We start from the raw sequence: 25,514 nt of genomic DNA on the forward strand, positions 1-25,514 counted from the left end.
GCATGTTTGAGAATCACTGGCCAGCCCCCCACTATTTCCAAACAGCTGGCGTCTACCAGAGCTGCAGCTTTCAGAGATCCCTTACCTGAGATCCTGACCATTATCATCTGATGATACATCATCTATGTGGATCTGGTCACAGTCCTGGGAAGAGTGTGAAAATAAATACAGCAGTGAGGAAATGCTTTGAAAAAAAAAAAAAAAAAAAAAAAGAACTAATATGATGCAAAACTACTTCAATATTAAGGAGATAAGATCTTACATATTTCTAATATTGTCTGGCTTAGTCTAGCCAGTTAACTGTTAGGGACAAGTATCACACAGCCCAAAACATGAACAGACAGAGAATGTGTGTGAGAGATCTGCCGTTATCTAAAGGCACAACAGCCCTTGGAAAACACAGTAAGTGGAACTCCTTCCTATGCAGACAGGAGGGAGGGAGATGCTTGTGTTTCAGCCAGGAAAGCTGTGGTTTTTTTTCAACTCTGCATGCATGATAAGGCAGAAATCTGGCAGCGTCTCCCCCCGTGAGAATACTGCCTCAGACAGGAGGTGTGTGCCCACATAATTACAGGAGGAGAAGATCCGTCCCAAAGAAACTTCCAGAGCCTCCTGCCCTGTTTTTCCCGGTTTGTTCTGAGGGGGCTGAGCTGCCCCTGATGTGCAGGAAGTGAGGGCAGCACCCTTTCACTGCCCCAGACACAGCTCAGGAATGCTGGGTGTCAGCAGTGAGGAACTCTGGGCACAGGGCATTCAACCAGAATATCCACTTGGAGCTCGGCCTGCAGTGGAGTTGTGTGCTCTGATCTTATCTCCCCAAATTCTTCATTGCTTGAACGGTGGAGGCCCTGCCTCAAAAATGTGAGAAATGTTATTCCTTTGGTCCATTTCCTATCAGGAAGGTTCCCCCCCCCAACTTAACTCTCCTTTCTCCAAGACCCTGGGAGGTGAGAACACAACACAAAGCCTGCAAGCTGATGAACACCACCTCTTGTTTTGGCTGATTTTTCAACAGAGGTGGAAAGGTGTTGCACCTGGTACAACAAGACTCTGAAACCAGAACAACTGCACCAAACCAAGGCACAGTAAATTCTTCCCCACTTCACTGTTCTGTAAACCACAGAATTTGTTTTACCTTCCTTACACAATTGTGAGTTTGATGAATTACTTTAAACCAGCCCCTTTCAAAAAAAAAAAAAAAAAAAGAATAAATCCCCAAACAAGTAACCAAACTTGCTATCAATGGCAAAACATGACAGGTAGTTCTCGTCCATAACGATGAGATTTTCTGCACCACTTATTTTAGATAATTCTCAAAAAGACACACAGTTTTATCTTGTTCTCATCTCACCAGCCCTTTTATCAACCTATCACTGGAGTGTATATTTCTGTACAGAACTGGAGCCAAGCAGCTGAACAGCAGATCTCTGCTGGCACCTCTCTCTCTCTCTCTTTTCCATCCTCCTAAATTTTGAAGCCCCCCTCCCCGTAGCTGCTGTGAACCAGGCTGGGATAACACTGATGCAGCCCACCCCACTCCAGTTGTACAAAGCAGGGCATTAAGTCAGGGGAAAGGTATTTGTGGAGGGATCTGTTTTTCTCATTTGTGAATGAATTGTTCTGTACACTCAAGTGTGACAACAGTAGCTATCACATTTCTAAGTTAATAAAATACCATGACACTGGCTGAGACGCTACCTCATAGTCCTCTGGCTGAGCCTCTCGTGTTACTGGGGGGAACTGGGGGAACTGGCAGCAGCAAGGACGTGGACCATGTTTTACTACTTGGTTACAAGACCAATTTTTCATCCTTGCAGAATTTCCTTGAAATCTCAGAGAGCAGGGGAGTCAGGGCAGGATATCTGGGCCGCTGAAGGGAAGGTGCAGATTGTTGGAATGGAGGTCTGTGATGGGGACATATCCCAGTTTTCACAGCCCCTGATGTTCTGAATTGATACTCAGGGATCTCACAGCCTGTGACTGAGTCAAACCTCAGTCCACCCTCACAGCTCTGGGCACTGAACTGTTTGGACATCTCTGGGTGCTGCACAACCTCCCTCCAGGTGGGACCAGACCCTCAAACCCACGTGTGAAGGAGCCTGAGCTGATGCAGCTTTGAAATGGCACTGCTGGCTGGGACAAAGCCTCTGCTGCCTCCTGGTGAAACACAGGCTGTTCCCGAGGATTCAAGGAGAAGCTGCTTCTGATCTCCCTCACACTCCCTCTCAGTACTCTCAAGGTATGTCTCATGCACACATGAAAACAACTGATGAGCACACACGTGTTCCATTGGTGTAGCAGGACTGTGCTGGAGATCTCAAAACATCTGATTCACTGAGCAGTGGAGCTTTCACCCCTCATTAGGCAGAGGAGGTGGAACAGTTCCCAACAACACAAAACCTCCAGGGATGGCTCTGAAAGGCAGTCATTGTAAACACACTAATCCCCTTGTTTGTTAATTCCTCATCCCCCTGTCAGTCCTCCTGTCCTCAGTACCTGTTTCCCAGAGTGTTAGTCAAGAATACCTCCAGAGGGACTGGGGGTGGAAGGTGCTGTTCTTCAGCCATCAATATACTGTGAACAAAAGGCATCTTGGGAGGAAAAGCACAGCCCTGGAAAGCCCAGAGTTTGTATTTTAACTTCCCCGAGATTTGCAACCACTGTGATTTACCAGCTGTGATTTACCACCACTCTCTGGAGGGGTTGGGCAGCATCTCCTCTGCTCCTTCCCCTGGTTGCACCATCAGCACCAAGGCCAGCCATGCTCTGTCTACTGAGTTCAGTCTGCTGAACCCTCCCAGCCACCCCACCCCTGGCTGTGGATCTGTGCCAGAGAAATGCTGACTGTGTGTAGTGTTACCTGGTAAATGAACTCTTGGTCTGGTCTCGAATGGGCAGCTCTCCTGCTGCTTTCTCAGTTACAGCCCCTTTCATTCTGCCCCAGCCCAGAAGATGGTCAGAAATGGTTTCAGCCCTGGGCAGTTTTAGCTTATTTTGTCTTGCACAGGCCAGCATTACACCACATGATGGTGCTAATGTATATGGTAATGCTTGTGGGTCTTTCAGCTGAACCTGCTCCTGCGCTGGTTTTTTTCCAATTATTTTTTTGTTTTGTTTTTAAGAATATAATTCACTGAACTCTCTTTAAGCCCGGGACTCAGTGATGTATCATTGTAAGATGTATCATTCTTAACTATCCCTTTGGGAATACAGAAACCTGACTTTTATTTATCATCCTAACTGAAGGAGGAGGATGGGTTTTTGCTTCGTATAAGAGACAGTCAGGTGTAGGGATTCTTCCTTGGTCTTTTATGTTGCAACTCCCCAATTTCATCCTGCAGTGTGCCTGAGCTTGAGCTCTGTCTGTGCAAATGAGTTTCTCCAAGAACAGGACCACTTTTAAAACCTCTGCACTGGCTCACATCTAATTGCTGCCTGCCCCATAGGATCTGTGCTGATTTACCTTCACAACATTATTAAATAGCAAATTTCAGGAGAAGCAGCAGCAACATCCTCATTATTACATTTAGTAAACCTGTCAAAAGCCATCATTGCTACTGTGTATTTACCAAAAAATTCCTTAAGAGGCTCAAGGGGACTCAGTGAGAACGCTTCCAACAGGCCACCTAATGCCCATTTCTTCAGGGTCAAAACCAAAAACTTCTTGGCCAAAAACAACCCAACTTTGTAGATCACATGCAAATGAACAGAGAGAGAGAAATGTTAAATAAAATAAGCAGCTACATACCTCCAGGTCATTAAAGAACAGATGTGTATCTGCAAGGTTGAAGATCATTTCTTCCATCATAAGACCAATCCGCACGGACGTCGTGGTGTCCTGGAAGGAGAAAGTCAGGTTTTTATCATTCACTTCGATTTTCTTTTTTTTTTTTTGGGGGGGGGACAGGGGTGGGAGATCTTAAAGCAAACATAGTCCTGTTTCCGAAGATACATTTATTAAAGTAATTTAATTTCCCAAGTGTATCTTGACATTAAAATGATTTTCACATTCTTTCTTTTGCTCTCCTTAGATAAACAAATTCTGTTCTTGGATGGGTGTCTATAACTCACCTTGACCAATAACAGCCCACATACTTCAGATGATATAAAGATCCTGAAACTATATAAGAATTGCTTCAGTAGGCTAGACAAAAAAACTGGTTTCCATCCTTAGTGGAAGGTTTGGGGATAGCTACAAGCAACAGGGTGCACAGAGGGTGATCCTTTCCTGCACTGTCCATCAAAAACAGTCATTTCATCCCCACTGAAGCTGCCTACTTATTGAACAGCATCAGCAGAGCTAAAACTACCCCATCCTACCACACAAGGTTACCAGCATTCATTTAATTCATTTATTCATTAAATCCTCCAAAAACATAAGCAAAACCAGTCTGTGGTCAATCTGATAAACACTCACAGCCCCAAAGCATTGTGCCTGTTCAAGCTAAACAACACCAGACAACCTGGAAACAACAACAAAAAGGCATTCCCACAACAGGGTTGGGGTTTTTTTGTTAATTCTTCTTCATTAAGGTCAGGGATCTCTCATCTTGATGTTCAAGTGGGTGGTTTTCCTCTACTGAAGTCTCAAGCCACGCTAAAAGCAGGGCAGATTTTTATGTAGTCTCTAATTTTCTGCAGATTTCTGTGGAGTCCTGTTATTGTCTGAGAGGACAGCCATGAATTAAGTGAGGAGCCCTAACAGTGCTGGGAGGATGGGTACATTTCAATCAACCTTTGTGGCAGAGGCTGTTGACACGGATGGTGTATTACACACTAACCTCATTATTACGCATTCTTGGTGTAGTTCTCTTTAATTAGAGCAGAATGGCTGTGGGTTTAAGCCATGTGTGTGACTCACAAGCACTGTGCCCATCAAGGAAAAGCTCTGTCACTCCCGTTTGAACGTGCCTGCTGCTGCCCCAGAAGGAAGGGCACTGTCTCCTCTGGGCAAAAAGCAACAAAATCCAACAGCCTTGCCTTGCCTCTAATTTTAAGCCCCAAAGCTGCTCCCCTGACGAGGCACAGGGACACAGGAGGAACCAGGACATCTGACTGCGGCCCCAAGCAAACAGCACTGAATCAAATTTTACTGCCCAGGTGTGGTTACACCAGGGAACTGTTCTGAAGAAAATAACGCTGCTAGGAAGAGATTATTTTGTAAAATAGTTTTTAATGGAGCAATTTATTTTTGTACATTTCAAGGATCATTAGCCTTTAAAACTCTTTCAGGAAATCTCATTGGTTGGGTACCTGTCATTTATCCTCTAAGCTTTGTCTTTAGCTTTATTGTTATTAATCACTAATGGGGAGTGGGAAACATTTCCACAGTGTATGAAGTTACCTTCTCTTAAACTAAACAATATGGAAACCAAACTGCAGATGAGAGGGGAGGAAAAAAAAAACAAAACCAAACCCTTTCTCTCGAGATACAGAATGTGATGGAATGAAAACAAAACAGAAAAATGCACTTTACCACCCAGAGGGGAAGTCGTTTGGGGAAATGATTTGGCACCACTGCTCTCACAGTATGGACATTTCCTCCCCAGCAAGGCAGGTTTCCAAGTCTTAAAGAGGCTGATAAAGCTAAAAGGCCAATCAGCACTCCCAGTATGACAGAGGTGTCTAGAGGCACTAGGCCAGGGTTCCTCCAGCCATTATTTGTTGGCATTACTGCAGCACCTACAAGCACTAGTCCCAGACTTGAACCCCACTGTGCCACAGGTTGTACCCACACTGGGTAAAGACAGGGTCACTGTCAATTCAACTATGAACAAACAGGAAAATCAGACTGGCAGCAGAGCACCCACGTGAGACAGGTGTATCAATCAATGTGTTGTCCAAATTCCATGTACAGGGTGTAAAATAACCCGAAAGAGAATGATGAAACTTGCCTGTAGATGTTGACACAGAGCTCTTGCCAGGCACAGAAATCCTGTGCCACTGAAGGACATCTCTGTGCTGCTGGGGGATGCCACTGGCTCTGCAGGAGCAGTGTGGGTTCAGCAGAGCAACATAAAGTTGCTGCCACACTTGTCCCAGTGATCCCTGCCAACATGTCCTTCCGTAGCAAAAGTATGCCCTGGAGCTCTGGGAACAAACTCCCTGGCTCACAGATCCAGCCAGTGTTTCCTGATGCATGTAAAGCCCAAGGACCACAGACAGTCTGAAAACAAATCTCCTCCAGGAACCACTTCTTAGGGTGAAAACAGATTAATCTAAAAACTCCCCCCCCCAGTGCTTGTTTAGTAACTCTAGAAGAGCGAGGTTCTCCCTCTGCTGATCTACGAGTCACGCTCTCACAAACAGGGACAATGGGAGGCAGGGATGGAAAACAGGCAATCAACTCCTTCTGTAAATAAAACCTGCAGCAGCACAGTGGATCCCCACCTGCCTCACCTCTGCCACGCACCGATGCTGGAGCTTCCCTGAGGCTCAAAATTAAAACACTTCTGGTGTGAACCTCTGGTGCTCACACATGACCAGGCATTGCTGACCCTCCAATGCACGGCCTGAACAGCAATTTGAATTCAAGGATGTCCTCTGAGCTAATAACACCTTGCCTAAAATTAATTTCTGTTTCCCTTTTCCTTCTGACCCCTCATTCCAGGTAACTATGACAGAAAATGTCTAAAAGGAGCCTGTTGAACAGCCTTCAGCTTGTCTGTGCTTAAAGATGATTTCCACAGAAACTGGAGGTGAGCAAAGAACAAATATTTCCCCATGACAGTGGTGGGTTAAAAGTTTCACCACGAGAAGCTCTGACTGGTCTGTATTTTAGCAGAGCAAAGGGAACGCAGGATGTGCATGCACACCCAAATTAGGGTACAAACAGCTGCCAGCACGTTCCAAAATGGGCTGTGTTGGTCTCTAGATCCTTTTTCAGGAGTTACCCTGCCCAGAAGCCTGCACTGCTGCAGTCACAGCTCAGACTGCAGCACCAGCATCCTCCCAAAAGGCTTTGTATTACAACACTCTCCTGAAACACAGAGATTTCACAAACTGCTTATTCTTGCCCTAGAATATGCATTGAAAAGACACGTATTTGTTAACACCTGCAGCTCCCACTAATCCAGTTGGCTGCCTGTGCACAGCCAGCCCTCCCCTCTTGTACCCTGGAATTCTGGAAGGAAGAGGGAAGCAATCTTATCTCTGGCAATCTCTCAAGTGCAAGTCACTCCTGCCTCCAATCCTGCATCCAAAGCCCATTCCAAGCCTCTGCCTTGCAGGTCCCCTGTTCAGACTTGCAGGCCATTAGCAAAGGGGCAGAACTGGCTCCTCTGAGATGGATGACAACTCAGCTTGTTGTCTGGCTCTGCCTCCATTCAGCAACGTGACAATTAACTCGACAGTCAAATTGCCGGGACAAAGTCATTCTGAGCGTGGATCTTGGACTCAGACACCACCACTTCCCTTAAAAAAAAAAAACCCACCAAAATAAAGCCCTGGTATTTTAAACTAATCAGTCTTTTCAAATCCCTGCCAAATACCTATTTATGCCGTGAGCAAATAATTACTTTTCTACAAGGAAGAAAGTATTAATTAAGAGTATTCATCAGACTCCTATTCTCCAGGGTTTACCTGCCACAGGTGTCAGCCAGAGGTGAGAGACGGATTAGTACACAATCAAGGGCTTTTCAAGTTAAATCTCCTCCTTTTGGGTAGCTGTTAGTAATGAAGTTGTCACCAAAAGAAAGAATTTAATAGTTTTAATTGGGTGTAATTACTTGGAAACTCCTGGAAAGTGGACCAGCTTGGCTGGAGTATAAAAATGATAATAATAATCAAAAAAAAAAGCAAAAGACACAAATACCAGGGCCACATGTCAGAACAAAAAAGGGTCTGTGAGAATAATCACTCTTTTGCTGTAACATTTCATACCTTGGTGAAAATCTGAGGCATGAACAAGACTTTCCCATAATAATGGGATATTAACCATGTGTATCAGTTCTAGTTCAAGTAAGACCACGTCTTTTTGAGGAAGAAAACACATTTACCTCTTTCACTAACTACACTTAAGTAGCTAAGCTTGCAATTTTATCTTTTTAATAACCCAGGCTAGAGCCAGACTGAGCCTCTCAGAGCTTTTCCAGTAAGGGAGTGGGTATTTACTAGATGGACAGCAAATATAATTTAACCCCTTTTCTTCAGACACCTTTTCATATTCACCCTTACTGTGATTTAAGGAGTGCTTCCAATATTTACTGAAGTACTCTCTTTACTGTCATATATCTGTTCACCTTGGAAATTATTCCAATAAGCAAATGGGCAGGTAGGTCATTAAATCCTCCCATTCAACAGCACATGGAGGTTGAAAAGCTTCTCCTCCTAAAGGAACTACGCTCATGGACAGGCAGAAACGACTACAGTAATTTACCCCATGTCTCAACTCACAAAATCCAAAATGGATTCCAGTCCTGTGGTAGTATTGTACTTAAATACAGGTTAAAAGCTGGGCCATGATGCTTGAGGATAAATGGCAATTATTTTTATTTAGTAATACAAAATGCTCATGATCAAAAATTATTTCTTTGTACTATACATTTCAGAAGATGGAGCTGAACTTAAACCAAACTGATCTTCCTTTCCTTCCCCTCCCCACAGGAAAATCACTGTATTTTGAAATGAAAGACCCTGATGGTTCTGTGAAAAACACAAAACTCCTGGAAAGCTTGGAGGAAAAACACCACGGAGTGGAACCCTCAGCACAACGGCACATTTGGCTCATGCAGCTTCCTAAAACAAGTCAGCTCCCTTTTTAACTATTTTTCCCAACTGGAAAGCAGGTTCCCTTTTTTTTGGGGGGGGATTTCAAAGTTTCCCCTGTGCTTAGTTAATAACCCGGCATTGTTTCCGACACGTATTTTACGTCAGAAATAATCCTTTAACAGTTCCAAACGCCACACGTGCACTTTGCTCAGAAAACCCCTCGCCCTCCCCTTGCTCTCCTAAGCTGCAGAACAAGAGGTTACATCCACAGGAGCTCTGAGCATCTCCCCTGCCCACCATCCCACCTGCTCTGGCTGTTCCTCATCAGCCGCCCCAGATGACAAACGCAGGCGCCCGCTCCCGAAATCCACGGCTGGAACAATCACGTGGCCGGAATTATTTACTCCCTTCTCTCCAATAATGAGCTCAATAATTGATATAGCAGCATGTCTAAAGTCACAGGCCCCTTTATTACCTGCAGTGATTGAATGCTTTTTTAATTTCACTTAAAAAGGCATTAAACACAAGGTTTAGCCTCCAGTGGGTAAAAAAAAAAAAATCTCCAACTTCCTCAGAAAATCCTTTCCAAATTGTATTCATCTTGACTTAATCCGTGATCTACTGAGTGAATTAGGCTCTATTTGTTTTGAAAATCTATTTTATGGAGTTCCAAGGACTGTGTTTTCCTTAGGAAGGGGCTTATTCTGCCTCTCTGCCCAGGATGCCTGCGAGCAGAGGCCTCCGCAGGTTTTTTAACGTCCCAAGGTGCCCCACACATATGACTAACAAAATGTAAATAAACACAGCTGAGCCAGGAAGAAATTGGAAGGTTTTCTCATTAAAGAAATAAAATAAACAGATGTCCTTAAGCACTTTGGCTCATGTTTGTCAAAGGGATGGAAAACTCTCAGATGTCTGAACAGCAGTCATGATATAAGGCCACATCTCGAGCGAGAGGAGAAGGAAAAAAGCGACTCCATGGCACTTAGAATTAACTAATAGTTCTCCAGGGAGGCCCCTTTTGATTTGAACCTTAGCAACTTCTACAAATAGTTTTTAACAGCCGGGCAATAAAATGGGGTTTTATTCCTTCTCAGTTTGTAAAGCAGTAAAGGACAGGCTCGGCCATTAGAAGCATGAATCACCATCAGATTTGATTAAATCCCCATGGTGTTCCAACCAGGTCCTGGCTTTAGGGTCCTGGGAGAGAACAAAGCAGGGAAAAGCACAAGCTACTTGAAGCATTCCACGAAAAGCAGGGAAAAAACCAAGAAATTAAAAAAAAAAAAAAAAAATCAAACCTAGGGTTTTACAAGGATCTCCAGTAGAGCCGAGGAGGAACTTTTCAATGACTTTTTTTTTTTTTTTTTTTTTTTTTAAATTATAATTCATTTAAAGGAAAACATTTTTTAAGAACATATAACTGCCAGTGAAACTGCTGAGGAATAAGGTTTCCTAGACCCAGAAAATCATAACAAGGCAGGCCAGTTCACAGCCAGCCAGCCAGCACAGAGCAGCCATGGCATTTGCTTAAAGGCTAAAAAATCATATTTATGCCCTGTCCTCAACTGGGCCAAGCAGAAAGAGGTGTTATCCTTCAGCTTGAACAACTTCTTAGAGTAATCCTTTGAGCACCTGCACAGCAGCTCTACAGGATGACACTGGGACATAAATGTTGGTCAGGGGAATGGTCAAGATCCTCTAAACAGACATGTTATATGGAAGAAGACATCCTGAACCAAGATCTCCACAGGTGAGGGTCAATTATAAGCATGTGCATGTCTAATTACAGGCACCTGAATCTTTTATGATCAGTTATGGACAAAAAAAAAATAAGAGTTTAGGTCTTGATACTTAATTTACTTTGAGATTAACACTTCCTATGCTATTGAAGGAAGAGATTATGAAACTATTAACCTCTGGCTCTCTGTTACACTTGTACCTGATAGTTTTGAATTGTGTTACTATTTAACAGTTCCCAGGACAGCCTGTCTGAATGTGCTGTATTTCCCTCTTGGTTTAAGGTCTGTTCCAAAGCCCACCAAAGCTTCTGGTTGTCTTTGGATCAAGCCACTAGACTATAATACTTTTATAACACAACCATTTCCCTTATAGGAAAGCCCTGAGGAATTTAACAGTGACAAAACAAATGAAAAACTACAAAAAAAAAAAAAAACAAAAACCAAACCAAAACAAAAAAAAACTTTCTAAAGAAGTTTCCCAAGGAGCCTGATGTAACTTGACAGTAAAAGGTGATTCATTCATTCGAAAGGAAATATCCCTGTTTGTATCATCCTTTAAATCGGCATAAAAGAAACAGCCAACAGAAGTTTTGTCATTTTACAGATTCAGAGGTTTCCCAAAGCAGACAATTCCCAGCGTTTCCAAGGCTACACAGCCCGAGTTGGTTTCCTGATCCTGCCTAATTCCTTCAGGTTTCTGCAGATCTGAGCTGACACAGGTACAGCTCTTTCACTGCATTCCCTGGGAGGAGCAACCCCTTCAATCACCCCAGCTGGGAACAAATCCCTGCCTGGAAACACGGGCTTGGTTTCCAGAGGGTGCTGTTGGAAGTGTTAGCAGCATTCCAAGTGCTGCAGTAGACTTCCACACCACAAACACCAACTTTATGTCCTCCACAACTGTGCACATCTACCAGCCAACAATAAATCTATCTCACTAATTACACGTTCAGCTTGTTAGGGCCGCTGTAAAAAAGTACAGCTGGTAAAGCCATGAAATGATGTCAAATCATATTTCTGCTTTCTTGGGAGAAGCAGGGTTATTTTCCAGTTCTCCTGATGGAGCTGGCTGTTCAAAGCCATGTGCAGAAACAGCTGCCAACTAGGTCACCCACTTTTAATTAGGTAATGATATTGTCTTCTTTCCCACCCATTTCAAAGTGTTTGACATTCTGTAATTCCAAGTGACTTAAGTGTTTATCATAAAAAGCTGCCTCAGGAAGAAGCTGAAGCACCTGGTACTAAATCCAAAAGCCAGGGGTTTCTCTTCAGCAGCCAAGTTCAGTCTGTTCAGCCACAGAGTGAGTTACCAAAAAAAAAAAATGGAACTGCCTGCATTTCAAAGGGGGGTTTCTAAAGTAAGCCCAGCTAGATAGGGTTCCTAAATCCCCTTAAAAATGTCAGCTTCAGCAGCTACGTGGGAAGCAGAGCCAGTGTTCTTCACGGCAACCCAGACTGACAATACACAAAATCACTCTTAAAAAGCCGTCTGAGACCCAGAAGAAAACACCGGTCCAACAAAAAATGTGTTACCTCATTCAGGCTAAAATTCTGTCTGGCTGCTCGACGCTCTTCCTTGCAGGAGACAGACACTGAAAGCCCATCCCGCCCAGCAGCACAAGCTTTTTTGAAAAACAAGGGGCTTACTCGCAACACGAAAGGGAGGCAAATTAAATTCTCACACGTTCCAAGGAAATGCCACAGGACACGTTTACACAAACACGGCGGAACGAAAGCACCTGTTGGAGAAGCTGCCTCGTGAGCTGCCCCCACAGCTCCCCACGCAATCTGGCTGGACAAGCAGTAACGCTGAAAAAAATTGAATTTTACCTTCCCATATCTGGATGCAAAGGTTCCCGTGAGTAAGGAGTGAAAGATGATTATCGTCTCGTCCAAATCCCACACAAACACGCGCTGCGGTGACAGATGGGGAGGGGAAAAAAAAAAAAAAAAGAAAAAAAAAAGAAATATAGTTACATATTAGGCAATTGCAGGAATAGGTTCAGTCAGGAAATATGTCCTGCTGGACTGTGGAGCTTTTTAAGATCTCCAGCCCATTTGGAGCGCTGACTGGAGATGCTTTGCGCGAGTGGGCAAAGGGAAACGTCGGGAATTTTGGAAGTCCGTGTGCGCTCCTCATCCTGAGAGTCTGCTTTCCAACCACCACCAAAATCCCTCGTTGCATATCAAGTCAGGGGAACAAAGCAGCAGACTCAGAAAAAGCCCAAAGGAAAAGAAGTGGCCGTATGAAGAACAGCTTGAGACACTCCCAACACAGGAATCGAGCGATTGTTTTGACTACCCATGTCTGCAGCTTTCAGTTATAGGATTTTATCCTGTCTCTGGGATTTGCTGTGAGATGCAACTGTTTCTCTTTGCTGGGTTTACTAAGGGAATATAAATTCAAGTTATTACCTCAATCTCACTGTCAGCAGCAGGGGAAGGATCGTTGCTTCTTTTTGACCGGGCTCGTACTTTGCCATCTGACCCTCTGTGATGTCTCTCTGTTTCTGTATCTTTTGCTGGTGTTGTTGAATATTCCCCTGTTAGGAAAAAGAAATTCCATTGCAAAAACTTTAAGTTTTGCACTGTGCCATTATAACTAAAGCATGAAATCTTCTCATGGCGAGCAACAGAAACACCGTGAAAACATCAACAGAAAATCTTACTCTTTCCACGTCAGTAGCTAACACTGTTGGAGAATAAAGCAATTTCAAAAATCACCAAGACCATACACATAACACCTAAAAAAGGATGTGTCACTTCAAAAACCTTATCACGTTTTTGTTGATAAGAAATCCTTTTGGAATTTTCCTCTCGCCACTTCTTTTCAAAGAGAGAAATTAGAAAGGCAATGGAAAAAGAATTCAACTTCTGAAAATATATATTTTTTTAAAAAAATTTGACAAATGTTCATGATTAAAAATACACTTTCACATCAACTTGTATTTAAAAACACAGAATTAGCCTGCTGAGCCCCACTGCATTTCACAGAGGACAGTATTTTAGAAATAACTGAGAAGAGACAGTTAAAGGTGAACTTCCCAGGTATAAAGTATCTGTTTTGATTGGCTTGAGTTTCATAAACCTGTCTGGCTTTCACTTCCCTTACATTACAAATCCTCTTCAAACATATTTTTCTTTTCACCTTGCTAAGTTGTGGCCTCTGCAGCTTCCTAGAAAAACCATCCCCTTCTTCAGAGGAGCTGGGCTTGTGCCTAACAAGCCTTTTGGAAATCATCCTTTCTCAAAAGGGCTGAGATAAGATCTAAGGAACGGAAAATCCTCCAACTGCTTTTAGGGCTGTCTGTGATCACTTCTTTTTAAAAAACACTATTAGTTTATTTTTGTTTTAGAGCAACCACAGATGTTCAGATTTGTTTCATAAGTCAGCAGCCCTGCCTTGGGTGTGTTGGGTGATCATCCACACGTTGTGTGGTGTTTTATATAAATGTTGTTGCACACCAATGAAAACTGGCAGGGAAGTGATAACTGAAGATTGCACTTCAACAGTACACTGGAGGATCCTAATCCACCAGTAATTCCATAAACCATTAGACTGGCCATTATATAAGCTTTAAAACTTTAAAAATTAAGCATTAAAAGAGAGGCCACAAATCTCGTTTTTTTGCTTGGAATCCACCCTGAACTTTCAGCTGAGACAAATGGTTTGTGTACATTTTTCTCTTAAAGTACTTACTTATGAATGCACAAATTACTTGTTTCTGCAAGAGGTGAATATAAACCTTGACAGAGATATGGGCTGAAAAGTCATCAGACATGCAGGAAACTGGGGCTTTGAATTCACTGCTACCCATGTTAGCCCTCAGTGTGCATCTGGGGCTTGTTTTATCTTTCTGTACTACCTTCAGAGGAGATCAAACCCTGCATACTCATAAAAATAACACAGGATGGTTTTAGAGAGCTTGGTTTGAACCTCTTCCCAACCCCCCCTGTGCGAGCAGAACTGTTAAGGGCTAGGAAATCTATTTTAAAAAACGCCACCAACAAGGTTACAGTGTTTATAGAGCTCATATCAGACTGGAGACACAAGAGATGCTCTTACCAGGGAGTGACTCTGTGCTCTGACTGGTGATGTTGTGAGAAGACTCCTGCAGGGAGTAGGTGGAGGTGGGGATGGCCGAGGGGCTGATGCTGTTGGCAGACACGTACGGAGAGTTGTAGGACGAGCTGTAATACTGGGAGTACTGGCTCTGAGGGAAGCTTGGGTAGGATGAATATTCCTTGGAGGAAAAAAAAAGGAACACCTTAAAAACACACAGTTAAGTGCCAGTTATCTGTCGACCGAGTGAGGCACCACAAGAGCAGTGTTATGTGGGAAGCAGTTCAGGAATATTCCACTAAAGGACTGTATTTCATTCACTTAAAAAAAAAAATTACATTTCTGCTTCTCCCAAATGTGCTCCTATTTGATTGGGATTGACCAATTAATGAGAGGTCAGAAATCTGGCAAGTTCTGCTTTTTTTCATAGGGCTTTAATTATCACTGCTGACACATTTTGCATTACAGAGTTTAGCAATTTTATATAAAAGTAGGGTGGCTTTTTGAATCCCATGCTGGAATACATAATCTCTGTAAACAACAAATTACCTAAGAAATCACAAGAACAGAACGAATAACTGGGTGAGGGAAGGAGCCAAGCAGGCTGCATTTTCCCACGATCAGCAACATTTTCTGATCAGCTCTTAAACTAAAGAGATGAAGAGAAAGTAGTAATTGTTTTGCAGCAATGCTCACAACAGCCTGCACAACTATCTCAGCAATAACTAAATGCCTGAGTCATCTTCCCTACCTACAGAAAAATGAACAAGAAATACAAGGTGTGAGTGACCTCAGGAGGCTGAGGTATCACAAAACCCTTTGTTTTAATTTTAAGGCTTCCAAAAAACTCCACACCCATGATCTTTGTAGCTCTTTTTGTTTTTTCTGAGAGAAGCAGGACACAGGAATAGATTATAAAACTTAACCTCTGGACATTTAAAGCATAAAAGAGTTAACATCTTTCATTATATTTTAATTGCATCTCCTGCTCTTGTCCACTGATTCGCTTTTCCAGATAGAGAACTGTGTCCATGCTTTGAGCATTGCCTTTCAGCAAAAGGTTTTTATTTCCTCAGAAATTATAATTAGCCTCTGGTATTAAATAAAATTAAATAATAAATAGTCTGTAGAAAGACTAAAAGCACTCTCCTCCTTTAACAGCTTACATCTTTATCTGTGGCACAGCTATTTCATTAACTTGCAGTCACCAGGGAGCTCTCAAGAGCAAAGACTCAAGTTGTCATAAGAACAATTAGACTGCAAAAGAAATGAGATAATTTCATTGTTTCCCCTTGCAGAACATCACAAAATCAGGAAAACAGCCCAATTATTTTTTCCCTGTTTAGGTAACCTCCATGCTTCAATCAAATGCACTTTTATCAGCAAATGCTGATGTTTTTGGCCAAACTGAAGCAATAAACCCACTGTTGCCATTGAAAACAGAAGTCAACAATCACCTTCCAAACAAGGAACTGAAATTACTGGCCAAACAAAACACATTTTCTGGGACAGTGTACTCATTTGTTTGGGCCAAACAAGAAGAGCCATTTGCTACTGGAAAACATCTGTCTTGTGTATATATGCATGCTGTTCATTTATACACACACATTTATCAAGGGATCTGAGGCATGAAGCCCACAGACAGGTGTGTTCTGATGGAAGGGAGTGCACAGACAGCTCAGATGGCTCAATATTCATCAGGACCTGCCAAAAGCCTCTTGCAAACTGTTGTGTTTACTGCGCAGTGCCAAGACAGCAGACGACAGGACTGCAGAAACAGAGGATGGACAACGTATCTGGAGGCTGTAAGATGGCAGAACGATGATGAAACTCTTGGCACTGCTACAGCAGCACAGCAAGAGACCACCAGGGCATCTTCCTCCTGCATGGACCGCTCTCTGGGTGTACCGAGACACACATCTCCAAATTAATCAACGTATCCAGAAGTCCAGCAAATCCAGGCCACGGGAGCAGAGCAGAATGGTTTGTAGCAAAATACACAGCAATACCTCCATGAAAAGGATCTGAACCCTGGAATAATCTCTCTGATCTGCAAATCTTCCAGGTGTTTAAAACAAGTGTGGAGGTTGCCAGTGGTAGATGCTGAACCATACCTGATGCACAGCACTGAATCCGGCAGAATTTGTCAGGCCATTGGCTCCCTGGTAAATCCCTGCTGTGCCTAAGGGAAAGAATATCCCAGTCAGGAAACACACCAGCAATTAAAGCAACAGGATGCATTAATACAAATAATTTCCAACTTCCTGGAAGTTAAGTACCAGATCACCAGAAAGAAGTACGGCACAAATCTTAGGCTGTAAAGACTTTGGGCTCTACTGGGGTTTGCTGATTGAAAGGCATTCATTACATACACTAAAACATTGCTTATTGGGCTGGGAAACGAAGCTGGGACACAAGGATTTAGCCCAGATTAAAAATCCAGTTACTTCTTTTTCCAGTATGTAACAGAATAATATTTTTTTATCATCATCACCTGTAGGAAAACCCCTCACATCATATAAAGAACCTCCCACACGTGCTCTTTCATGACTTTGGTGCTGCATGGCTGCACTGGGCTCTGATCTGGGTTTCATTCCATCACCAAAATGTACAGACTGAGCCCTGCTCAGGCCCTCAGCTCTTTTTTTTTTTTTTGTCTTATCTGGCTTCTCACCGTGTAAATGACTGAGCAGTGCTGTCTGAACCATCTGACACTCTGCACGTCTTCACGGGGCAGCCGCTCTCCCAAGACCCACTTGCTTGTTTTTATTTTAGGACACCAGATTAGCTGGGGAATGGACAGCTGAACAAACTCCACTCTGCCAAGTGCAGCTACAAAGCACGTGCACTGAGAAATAAATCTCAAGCCAAAAAGAAACGAGAGAGAGAGAGAGAGAGCGAGCAGGTTCTACCCTCCAGAACTAATTTGTTGACACATGTGGCCTTTAAAAAGAAAAGGGTGGAGGAAAGCAGAGTGCAGGTGACTGCCAGGTACCTGGAGGCCCCCTGCACACCCTGGCTGGGAGAGCTGAGCCAGCACAGAGGGGCTCAGGTGATGCCCTGGAGGCAGCTCTGGGTGGATCAGTGTCCAATCCCTCCTCCTTCCCACAACCCACCCCGGGGGACTGCCCAGAGCAGCATCCTGCAGACAGCACCACGCTCAGCTCTTGGCATCTCCCCCCTCCCCACCCACGCTTGGCTCCTGCAGTTTTCCAGAAAGTCAGGGATGTGCAGCAGGATGAAAATATTCCGGTGGTAACCGAGCCCTTCTCACCACTGTGAAGGAGAGTAATAGAGCCCCAGTGCTTACAGGCAGAAACAACTTCCACAGAAGACAAAACAGCTCTTGTACACCAGAGCTCAAAACAATACAGGGGGGAATTTTTTATTTTCCTGAACTGTCATTTAGAAACAATCCATCATCCTTTATTAAAGCTGTCAAGAGGGGGATGAGTTACCTCGAGGGACTCACGCTTTATGTGTAAATTGTGATGAGAACATGTTTATTGCTGTGCTACCTGCACATGATACTGGAGCCTCCTGGTTTCCAAACAATCAGAGAGAATTAGAAAAAGGAGAGATCTGCACAGTTTGAATTAACTTAATCTGCACTTTGTACCAAGCTGTGCAGGGCGAGTGTGTCCATGCACTCACAGGGCAGGTGAGTGAGCAGGGAGAAGAGGGTGGAAATGCAGGGGTGAGAGGATAGGGACTGACTCTTGCTCCACAGCTTCCCTCAGTGACCAGACCCACTCTGGTGGATTCTGCACTGTGTTTTTGTATAACTTTTTTTGGTCATTTTAGCTGAATTACCAAAGTTCAGGTGTCCCTACAGGCTCCCCCTGCCCAGGGGATTTTCCAAAGGAAAGATTGTGGTACAGAAACTTAAACTTCCTGACTTTTTTTTTTTTTTTTACCTGCATACTTAAATACTTTGCCAGAGTGCTTAAGGCTGGTATTTCCTATAAACTGAAGTTCAACAAGCCTGGCAACTCAGTTTTTTCTCTTCTCTGTTCCTGTCATTGTATCTTGGCAAAGAAGGAGTATCACTTGAGCACAGTTTGTCTAAACTGAGATCAAACACAACTCTTTTTCTTGCCCTACAGCACCACATTCAAAGAATGGAAACCTCTCCCCGGGGTACACCTTGAGAGCTAATAAGCTCACTGTATCTTGGCAGCTCAGGGTTGTTACAGCAGAATAATTACAAATAAGGACACTCTAGACAACCAAACAACCCAAGTCGGTAAACATCTGGAATTTCTTCCCAAGAAGAAGGGGGCAAAACTGGGAGAAAAATAAAATAAAATCAATTATCCGCATAAAGAAAGTTCTTAAAAGATTCAGGTTCAGCAATATTTCATTTCAACATCAACCTCTATCTCGGGGACTGCTGTAGCTCCAGACCCTGTGCCATTCACAGGCCAGACTGGAGAGACTGTTTTCAACCCTCAGTTCAAATGCCTGGAAAACAAACAAGTGCCACAGGCAAGGAAGACAAAGATAAACCCTCTCATTCCAGGAGCAGAGAATGAAGCCTGCCTGCCACATTTTCTGTGAATTTCTGTAGAATTCATCAGCTCAGAACACGTATCAGAACTGGCCCCAAACGTTTGCTTTTCTTCTCCAAGTTGTTGATAAGAAATAAACACTTCCATAACAAAATGAACTCTGCCACAAGCAATTTCACTTTTGCATCAGTAAATTTTACACTCAAGAAACTGAAAAACCATCAACAGACACAGCATGCCATCAATTCAGCCCTTTTCCTCATGCAACCACTTTCTTTTTTTTTTTCCCCCAGGTAATAACACTTATTGTAGCATTCAGAGACAGACTGGACTGACATCAGAAGGCAATTCTGTGTGGAATGGGGCCTCTTGGTAAGCAATGTACAGAAATGCCTGGTCCCCTCCCATTTCTGAGGGGATACTGCCCATTTCCACAGGAGTTCTGCTTTCTCATAGAGCAGCTTTGTTTCCCTGACATCTGAAGGCAGCCCATGATCTCAGACTCAGGCTGATTTCACATTTCCAATACTGTAGATGTGTGAGCAAGAGATTTGTTCCCAATCTATCTTGGTAACTCAACATCAAGCAACTGCATCCAAGCTCCTCCTTGCAAAATCAGAAACAAGCCTAGGATCTCTCCCTTTGGATCTTCTCCATATGGAATATGGCTCACATCTGCCTTCAATCAAGCCAGTTGCTAAAATGTCACAATGCCCTCATTCACAGGTAGCTTAAAGAACATTTAGCTCATAATAAAACAATCTGGACTCTAAAGTAGAGCAGCCCTTCAGATGTAAGGGTTCCTGTGAAGTGTGTCTATCCCAAACACTCTTGCCTGTGAAGGCACCCCACGAAAGGTGTGCATGTGCCAGGCATACTCAGTGCCACGAATTTTCCTTGATATGTAGATGTATCCCTCCTCTTCAGGAGTGTCCAAGGGCAACATGTACAGAGAGACCCTTTGTGAGCTGACTGATGTTATATTCCTGCTCTCATACACATGGATTTCATTTGCCATTTCCCCTGCATTCACTTTTTAACTCAAGCATTTTAAAAATCTCTGCCATGCTCAGTGGCGCTCTCAATGGTGCGTGATCTGGCCTGTGCTCCTGCAAAAACTTCCATGCCAGCTTCTCACCCTCTAAATTCCTACATTTGTCTTGCAGTCACTGCAATAAGTGCATTTCTTCCCCTCCTTGCCAGGTATGAGCAAGTAAAGAAAAGAAGGGAATATTCAGGATTATTTTCAGGACATTCAGAACAAAGCTCTGGCTTTGCTAAAGGGAAGTTTTCTTTCACTTTAGGAATACACAGTGTGATAAAGGAATAGTGGTGTCTTAGGGAGTGGTGACCATGGAGACAGGATGGGCCTGACATCAGGGATGTGTTCTCCAAGCCTCCTGTACTTCTCCAACTGGAATAACCTGCTATCTTTAGAAAAAGTGATGGTTTGCTCTTCCAGCACTCAGTGAAATACTCAACAGTCAGAGGAAGAGGTTCAGCACAGGAGGAGAGTTTGAGTGTTTATCACAGCTCTCTAGAACAGCCAGCAGCAACTGGGAGGCCAGGAACACTCAGAAGGTGACCACTATGGGCACTTCTGAATATGTCTGTGCCATGGTTTAACCCTCCCCAAAAAACCAGAACAACAGAGCTAAGATCCAAGCATTTCCCCTCACTTGTGGATGAATCGCACGGCGGTTCCACAGAGAGTTCTCTCAGAGGATTATTTGATCATTTAGGACTAATAAAATAAATCCCTGCGGGGGTCAGCTGATTTCCATGGTATTTTACAAAGCCTGCACATGATGGTTTGTGCACTCTGGCATCAGCAAGCTGCTTTCCTCCAGGAAGCAACGCTGCCTGTGAGGGATGCAGGCAAAGGCCCTGCAGGGTGGTGTTGCTCTGTGCTGGGAAGAACATCTGGCTGAAAGACTTGCATGGTCATTCAGAGGGCTTCTCTGCAGTGCTTTAGCTCTCTGACAAGCTAATGTTTCCTGCAGTAAATAACTGCCTTCTCCAAGCTGCTACTTTTTTAGTGAGAGGTTAAGCACTCGTCGGAATTACCTCCCACCAGCTATACTCCAGTGCCTTGTAAGGTTCCAAATCCTACAACATCTGCCTGCATTTACTGGGCAAGAGGACTCATAAAATGTTGCATGGCTGTCAGCTGTGGAGGTATTTCAAGACTATCTGAGCTGTTAAAGGAGAACAAAAACTCAACCCATATGTACTTTGCAGCCTGTTGCTCAACTGTTTGCCATTAGATGTAATGAACCCTTCCCCAAAACGTCTTGTATTTCTGTCTGGAAGGGCTCAGACAGTGCAGGGAAGAGCACACTGTATTAACCTGGATGAAAAGCATCATTCTACACCGTTACAGCACCTGACATCAGCAGTGTCTGTTAAAGGACATTGCTCCCAGAAGCATATGAACGTCTCCTGCAGATAACACTCTCAGATACCCAACCCACCCAAAGTATGGCCATTTGTCCCCCACCACAATCCCAGGCAGGTGTTTGAGGGCACTCTGAATGGTGATGTAAAACACATTTCACAGGACAGTTTTTCCTGAGCCAAAGCTCTTCCCCTGCTGCTGCTCCTGGGAGTGCTCAGCCCACAGAGCCTCAAAGAGCTTTAACAAGTGATGATGAGCGGAGCAGTTTTAAGGGCCTGGCTTTTACCATCCTTTTGAGCCTGGTCACCTGTGCAGCTCAATCCAGCTCCACAATGGTGTTGAAAGTGCTGGGCTGGTTTATAGCTCCTCTCAGGATCTGAGCCATGGGAAAGCAGTTAAGATTTTACTGGATTTCGAGAAAGTGTTTTTTAACCACTTCTATCAAATGATGCTGCAGCTACAGAAGGAAACCGCTCTGGACTGTCTTCAAAAACAAATTACAAGGAAATGTTTTGGGTCAAAAAGTGAACATGCTCACAATGGGATGCAGACTGTTTCTATGCAATCCCCCTTGCTGGAGAAAACCACCAGCAAACCTGACTTTATTTGGGTGACTCCACGGACACCAAAGAGTAAAGATTCCTCCAGGTGCAGTTTCATCCTGGACACAATCCTTCTCTGACAGATCACAAGACATGACAAAGAAAAGCTGGATTTGCCACCTCCAGTGCTGATTAGTGGCCACAAGACTCCAGTTCCAAGCTCAGCATTAAAATCAAACGAGCCTTATCGCATCTGCGATAAGATTTTTATCTGGGGATAAAAATATGCCCTGTCAGCATAGCTACATATTTAGCAATTCTCTTCCTCTTGAGCAGAGTAAATCTCTAAATACCAGTGGAAAAGAGGGAACTGGGCAGCGTATCTCCACACTCTGACCCACTACTTAGGATGCCTGTGAGTCTCAACTGAACACTCTAGAGCCAGGCATTTGCCTCGAGGCTTTTCCAGCCCCTCTACACCCTGTTCCAGCACTGCAAGGCCTCCAGGAGAAGAGCCAGACTGGCCAACAGAGGATGCTCAGAGAAAAGAGTGATCTTTGCCCTGGTATTGCCTTGTCAGCTTCAATTAATCTGCCAGTTACAGCCTTTCCAAATCCAGTTTATACCCTCCTCTTTCTATCTTTAATAACTGTCAGTGGGCTCTTCTTCAGACAGTGCAGGTATTCTCACAATTCTAGAGGTCACAGTACTGCAGTGCAGAAGTGTCACTGTTTAAGCCCTGCCAATATAAACAGAAAGGGCATCCAAATTACCCATAAAAAGGCTCATACAAGTGTTATCCTGTGCCAGCACAGCAGTTCAGGAGCTCCTGAGCTGCACAGCCTGTGCTGACTGAAGCAGGGTCAGACTGTGCTTGTCCACAAACATCATCCCAGCCTCTCATCATATAATTACATTCTATTTTTTTCCACCAGAGCATTACCTCACGCAGAGCTTGGAAATGAGATACACCAAAAGCAGTACCAATACTGCACAGCATCAGGAATCTGATGTTTCCTAACTTTCAAGGGCTTGACTATGCAGGTATGATGTTTCCTGACACAGAATTTTGTGTGTAATTTTACACTAGCTCTTCTGTTGCCTTCTAGGTATTTTGAAGAAAGCATCACTAGGTATACTGAATCAATTATTCAATAAAGCTTCTGTAACATTTTAGCATATTCTTTGCCAACTGCACTATAAGCTGAATAATCAAGGCCAAGTTCATAATTTCCCAAGCTGTTACCATCCTATGCTTCTGGATTTTTTTTACATCCTACAGAGGTGATGAAAATAAAATCCACAAGCAGAAGTCTCTGTGACACCCAAACATCTCTGTCAGTGTTTTCTATGCTGATTCTGCTCATTAACCCACGTTTTTGAGTATTCATAAAGGCTCCCAAGATGGTCACGCAGCAGGGTTAGGGAAACATCACTGCACTCTTCTCTCTTGGCTCCCTCTCCCTCATCATACCCCACCACAAACTGTATTTTCCTTACCCAGTCCCTTTACTATTCTTTTTCTTCTCTCTCATTCATGACTGCCATGCCTGGTCCCACCTCCCCAGTGTCACCTCCTGCAATCCTGCTGACAGCCAGACACACAAAACTCAAGCAGACACGAGACACCTCCAAAGTAAACGCTCTCTGCCTTAGAGGAGACTCCTATTTCTGACTGCCCCAGTTAATATTTGATTTCCACTCCACGGCAGGAGTCAGAGCAGAGCTTTCCCCGTGGGCAGCAGTAGCTCAGATCCCACAGCTCCCAGAGCATCGCTGTCAACACCTCTGCCTCTCCCCCTGCCTCCCCTCTCCTGGAAGATGGCTGGTTTTAAAACAAAGGCAGCGGAGCACAGTCAGCCCCTGGAGCTTAAAAAATCTTTGAAAGGGAGACCGTGCTGTTATGCTAAGGAACCCTGTATTTACACTGCAAAAAGTGAGGTCTGACCCCTCCTGAAGAGAGGCCTCTCCCTGCTGAACTCACCCCGGAGTGGAGCTCAGCTCTGCTGCCACAGCATCGGGCTGCAATTAATGCAAACCAGCTGTGCAGCAGAACCTTCTGAAAGAGCCTGCTCGTTTTCTACTGAGGTTTTAATTTGATGAATCTAAGGCACCTGAGTGGCAGTTTGCTCAGAACATGCTCTGTCACTCCCCCTTATTTTCTGGGACTTCTTATGGATTCCCTATCTGTATGCTGAGGTGTGCTCCACATTTCTCAGGTGTAGATTGAAATTTCACCACTATTTTCATCACCAAGTATTTAAAAAAAATCAAGCTTAAAATTAAACGTCCACTTCCTTTGCAGAATTCATGGAGGCAGAGGTAACTAATTATGCCAAATAGCTATTTATGACCTCATATTGAATTTGTAGCACTCAAACTGGCACATAATTGCAAGAAATTCAGGCATCTCTTAGAAAAAAATTTGCCTAGATTATCCAGGTATCAACAAGGGTCAAAACGTTTCCATCACAAAAAACCCCAACATTTTAATTGATTAATTATTCAGAGTTTATTTGGCCTCAGGCCAGGAAAACAATCCATAACCAATTCATTCCACAAACATAAGCAAGATATATAATTAGTCCATTTTAAATCAGTGCTGCACAAAAGAAATGCTGCTTTCTAACTTATTCACTATTTGACAGCTGATCAGAAGGACTCTACAAAGAAAACAAAAGCTTAGCAGCAGCAAAGAATTTCACTGCACAGATCTTTGGTCCCAAATTCATATCTGTACCAAACTCAATTCCCTGGCAAAGCAAAGTTATCCCAGTTACATAACTGAATTTTCCCTTGTAATGTAAAAAGTATTTTGTGGGTAGATAGATTTGGATATTAAAAAAAAAACAAAACACCAATAACAAAAAAAAAACAAACCAAAAAAGCAGTCCAATGTTATCCTGCCCAATGACAGCATCCACAGTGGTCCTTGGCCATTTTTTAACTGTTGTGCAACTTCATAGTTTCATACCAGCTGTCATTTGAGCAGTAATAACTGAAGAGCAAGGCATTGTCTAGGAATTAATGACAAGCTGAGAAGAGATGGCCTGATGTGCAATAAAGGGGTAACACATGCTCATGCAACCACAGGAAACGCTCTATAAGCTGCTCTTGCACTCCCTGCACAACTGCTGGGTTTCTGTGTCAGGGAATATGCTGGCACAGCTTTCTCTTTGTGTTTTACACAGCTCACTAAATGCTAAGTTTCTTGTATTCCAAAGATTTCCCCCCGCCCTCAGCAACAAGCAGCCTCCCCGACTGCCAGTTAAGACAGTTTGGGGGCAGAACTGGAATAAAATCTTTGTGCCTCCTGTTCAATTTCTATCACTGAATAATAATTTTACCAGGAGTCTGAGCAAACCACTGAGCTGCTAAACGGTCAGAAACTGCAAACTCAGAGAAACCTGTGCTAAAAATCACAATATACTTCTAATTTGTGTTTGGCTACTTGGTGCTGCAATTGTAAACCACTTACATGAGGACTGATTCAGAAATGGCACAGACCTTGAAGCAACTTTTTTTTTTTTTTTTTTTACCAGCTTTACA

The 25,514-nt window shown here is 43.6% G+C and overlaps 1 protein-coding gene across 4 annotated transcripts in view; it reads right to left on the reverse strand.

The window, feature by feature from the left end:
* Positions 1-25,514, reverse strand: part of EYA2 (EYA transcriptional coactivator and phosphatase 2) — a 42,178-nt gene that overhangs the window by 5,654 nt on the left and 11,010 nt on the right. For all 4 annotated transcript variants that reach the window (XM_027895053.1, XM_027895052.1, XM_027895051.1 and 1 more), the window contains 6 exons: positions 16,629-16,696; positions 14,518-14,695; positions 12,867-12,994; positions 12,282-12,365; positions 3,749-3,838; positions 86-144 (listed from right to left, as the gene is read on the reverse strand). In XM_027895053.1, the coding sequence (XP_027750854.1) occupies positions 86-144; positions 3,749-3,838; positions 12,282-12,365; positions 12,867-12,994; positions 14,518-14,695; positions 16,629-16,696 (607 nt within the window). The remainder of the gene's footprint in view (positions 1-85; positions 145-3,748; positions 3,839-12,281; positions 12,366-12,866; positions 12,995-14,517; positions 14,696-16,628; positions 16,697-25,514) is intronic.

The sequence above is a fragment of the Empidonax traillii genome, unplaced genomic scaffold (assembly GCF_003031625.1).
Source record: "Empidonax traillii isolate 1590-97213 ecotype Southwest subspecies unplaced genomic scaffold, ASM303162v1 scaffold448:size1359114, whole genome shotgun sequence".
Taxonomy (NCBI): domain Eukaryota; kingdom Metazoa; phylum Chordata; class Aves; order Passeriformes; family Tyrannidae; genus Empidonax; species Empidonax traillii.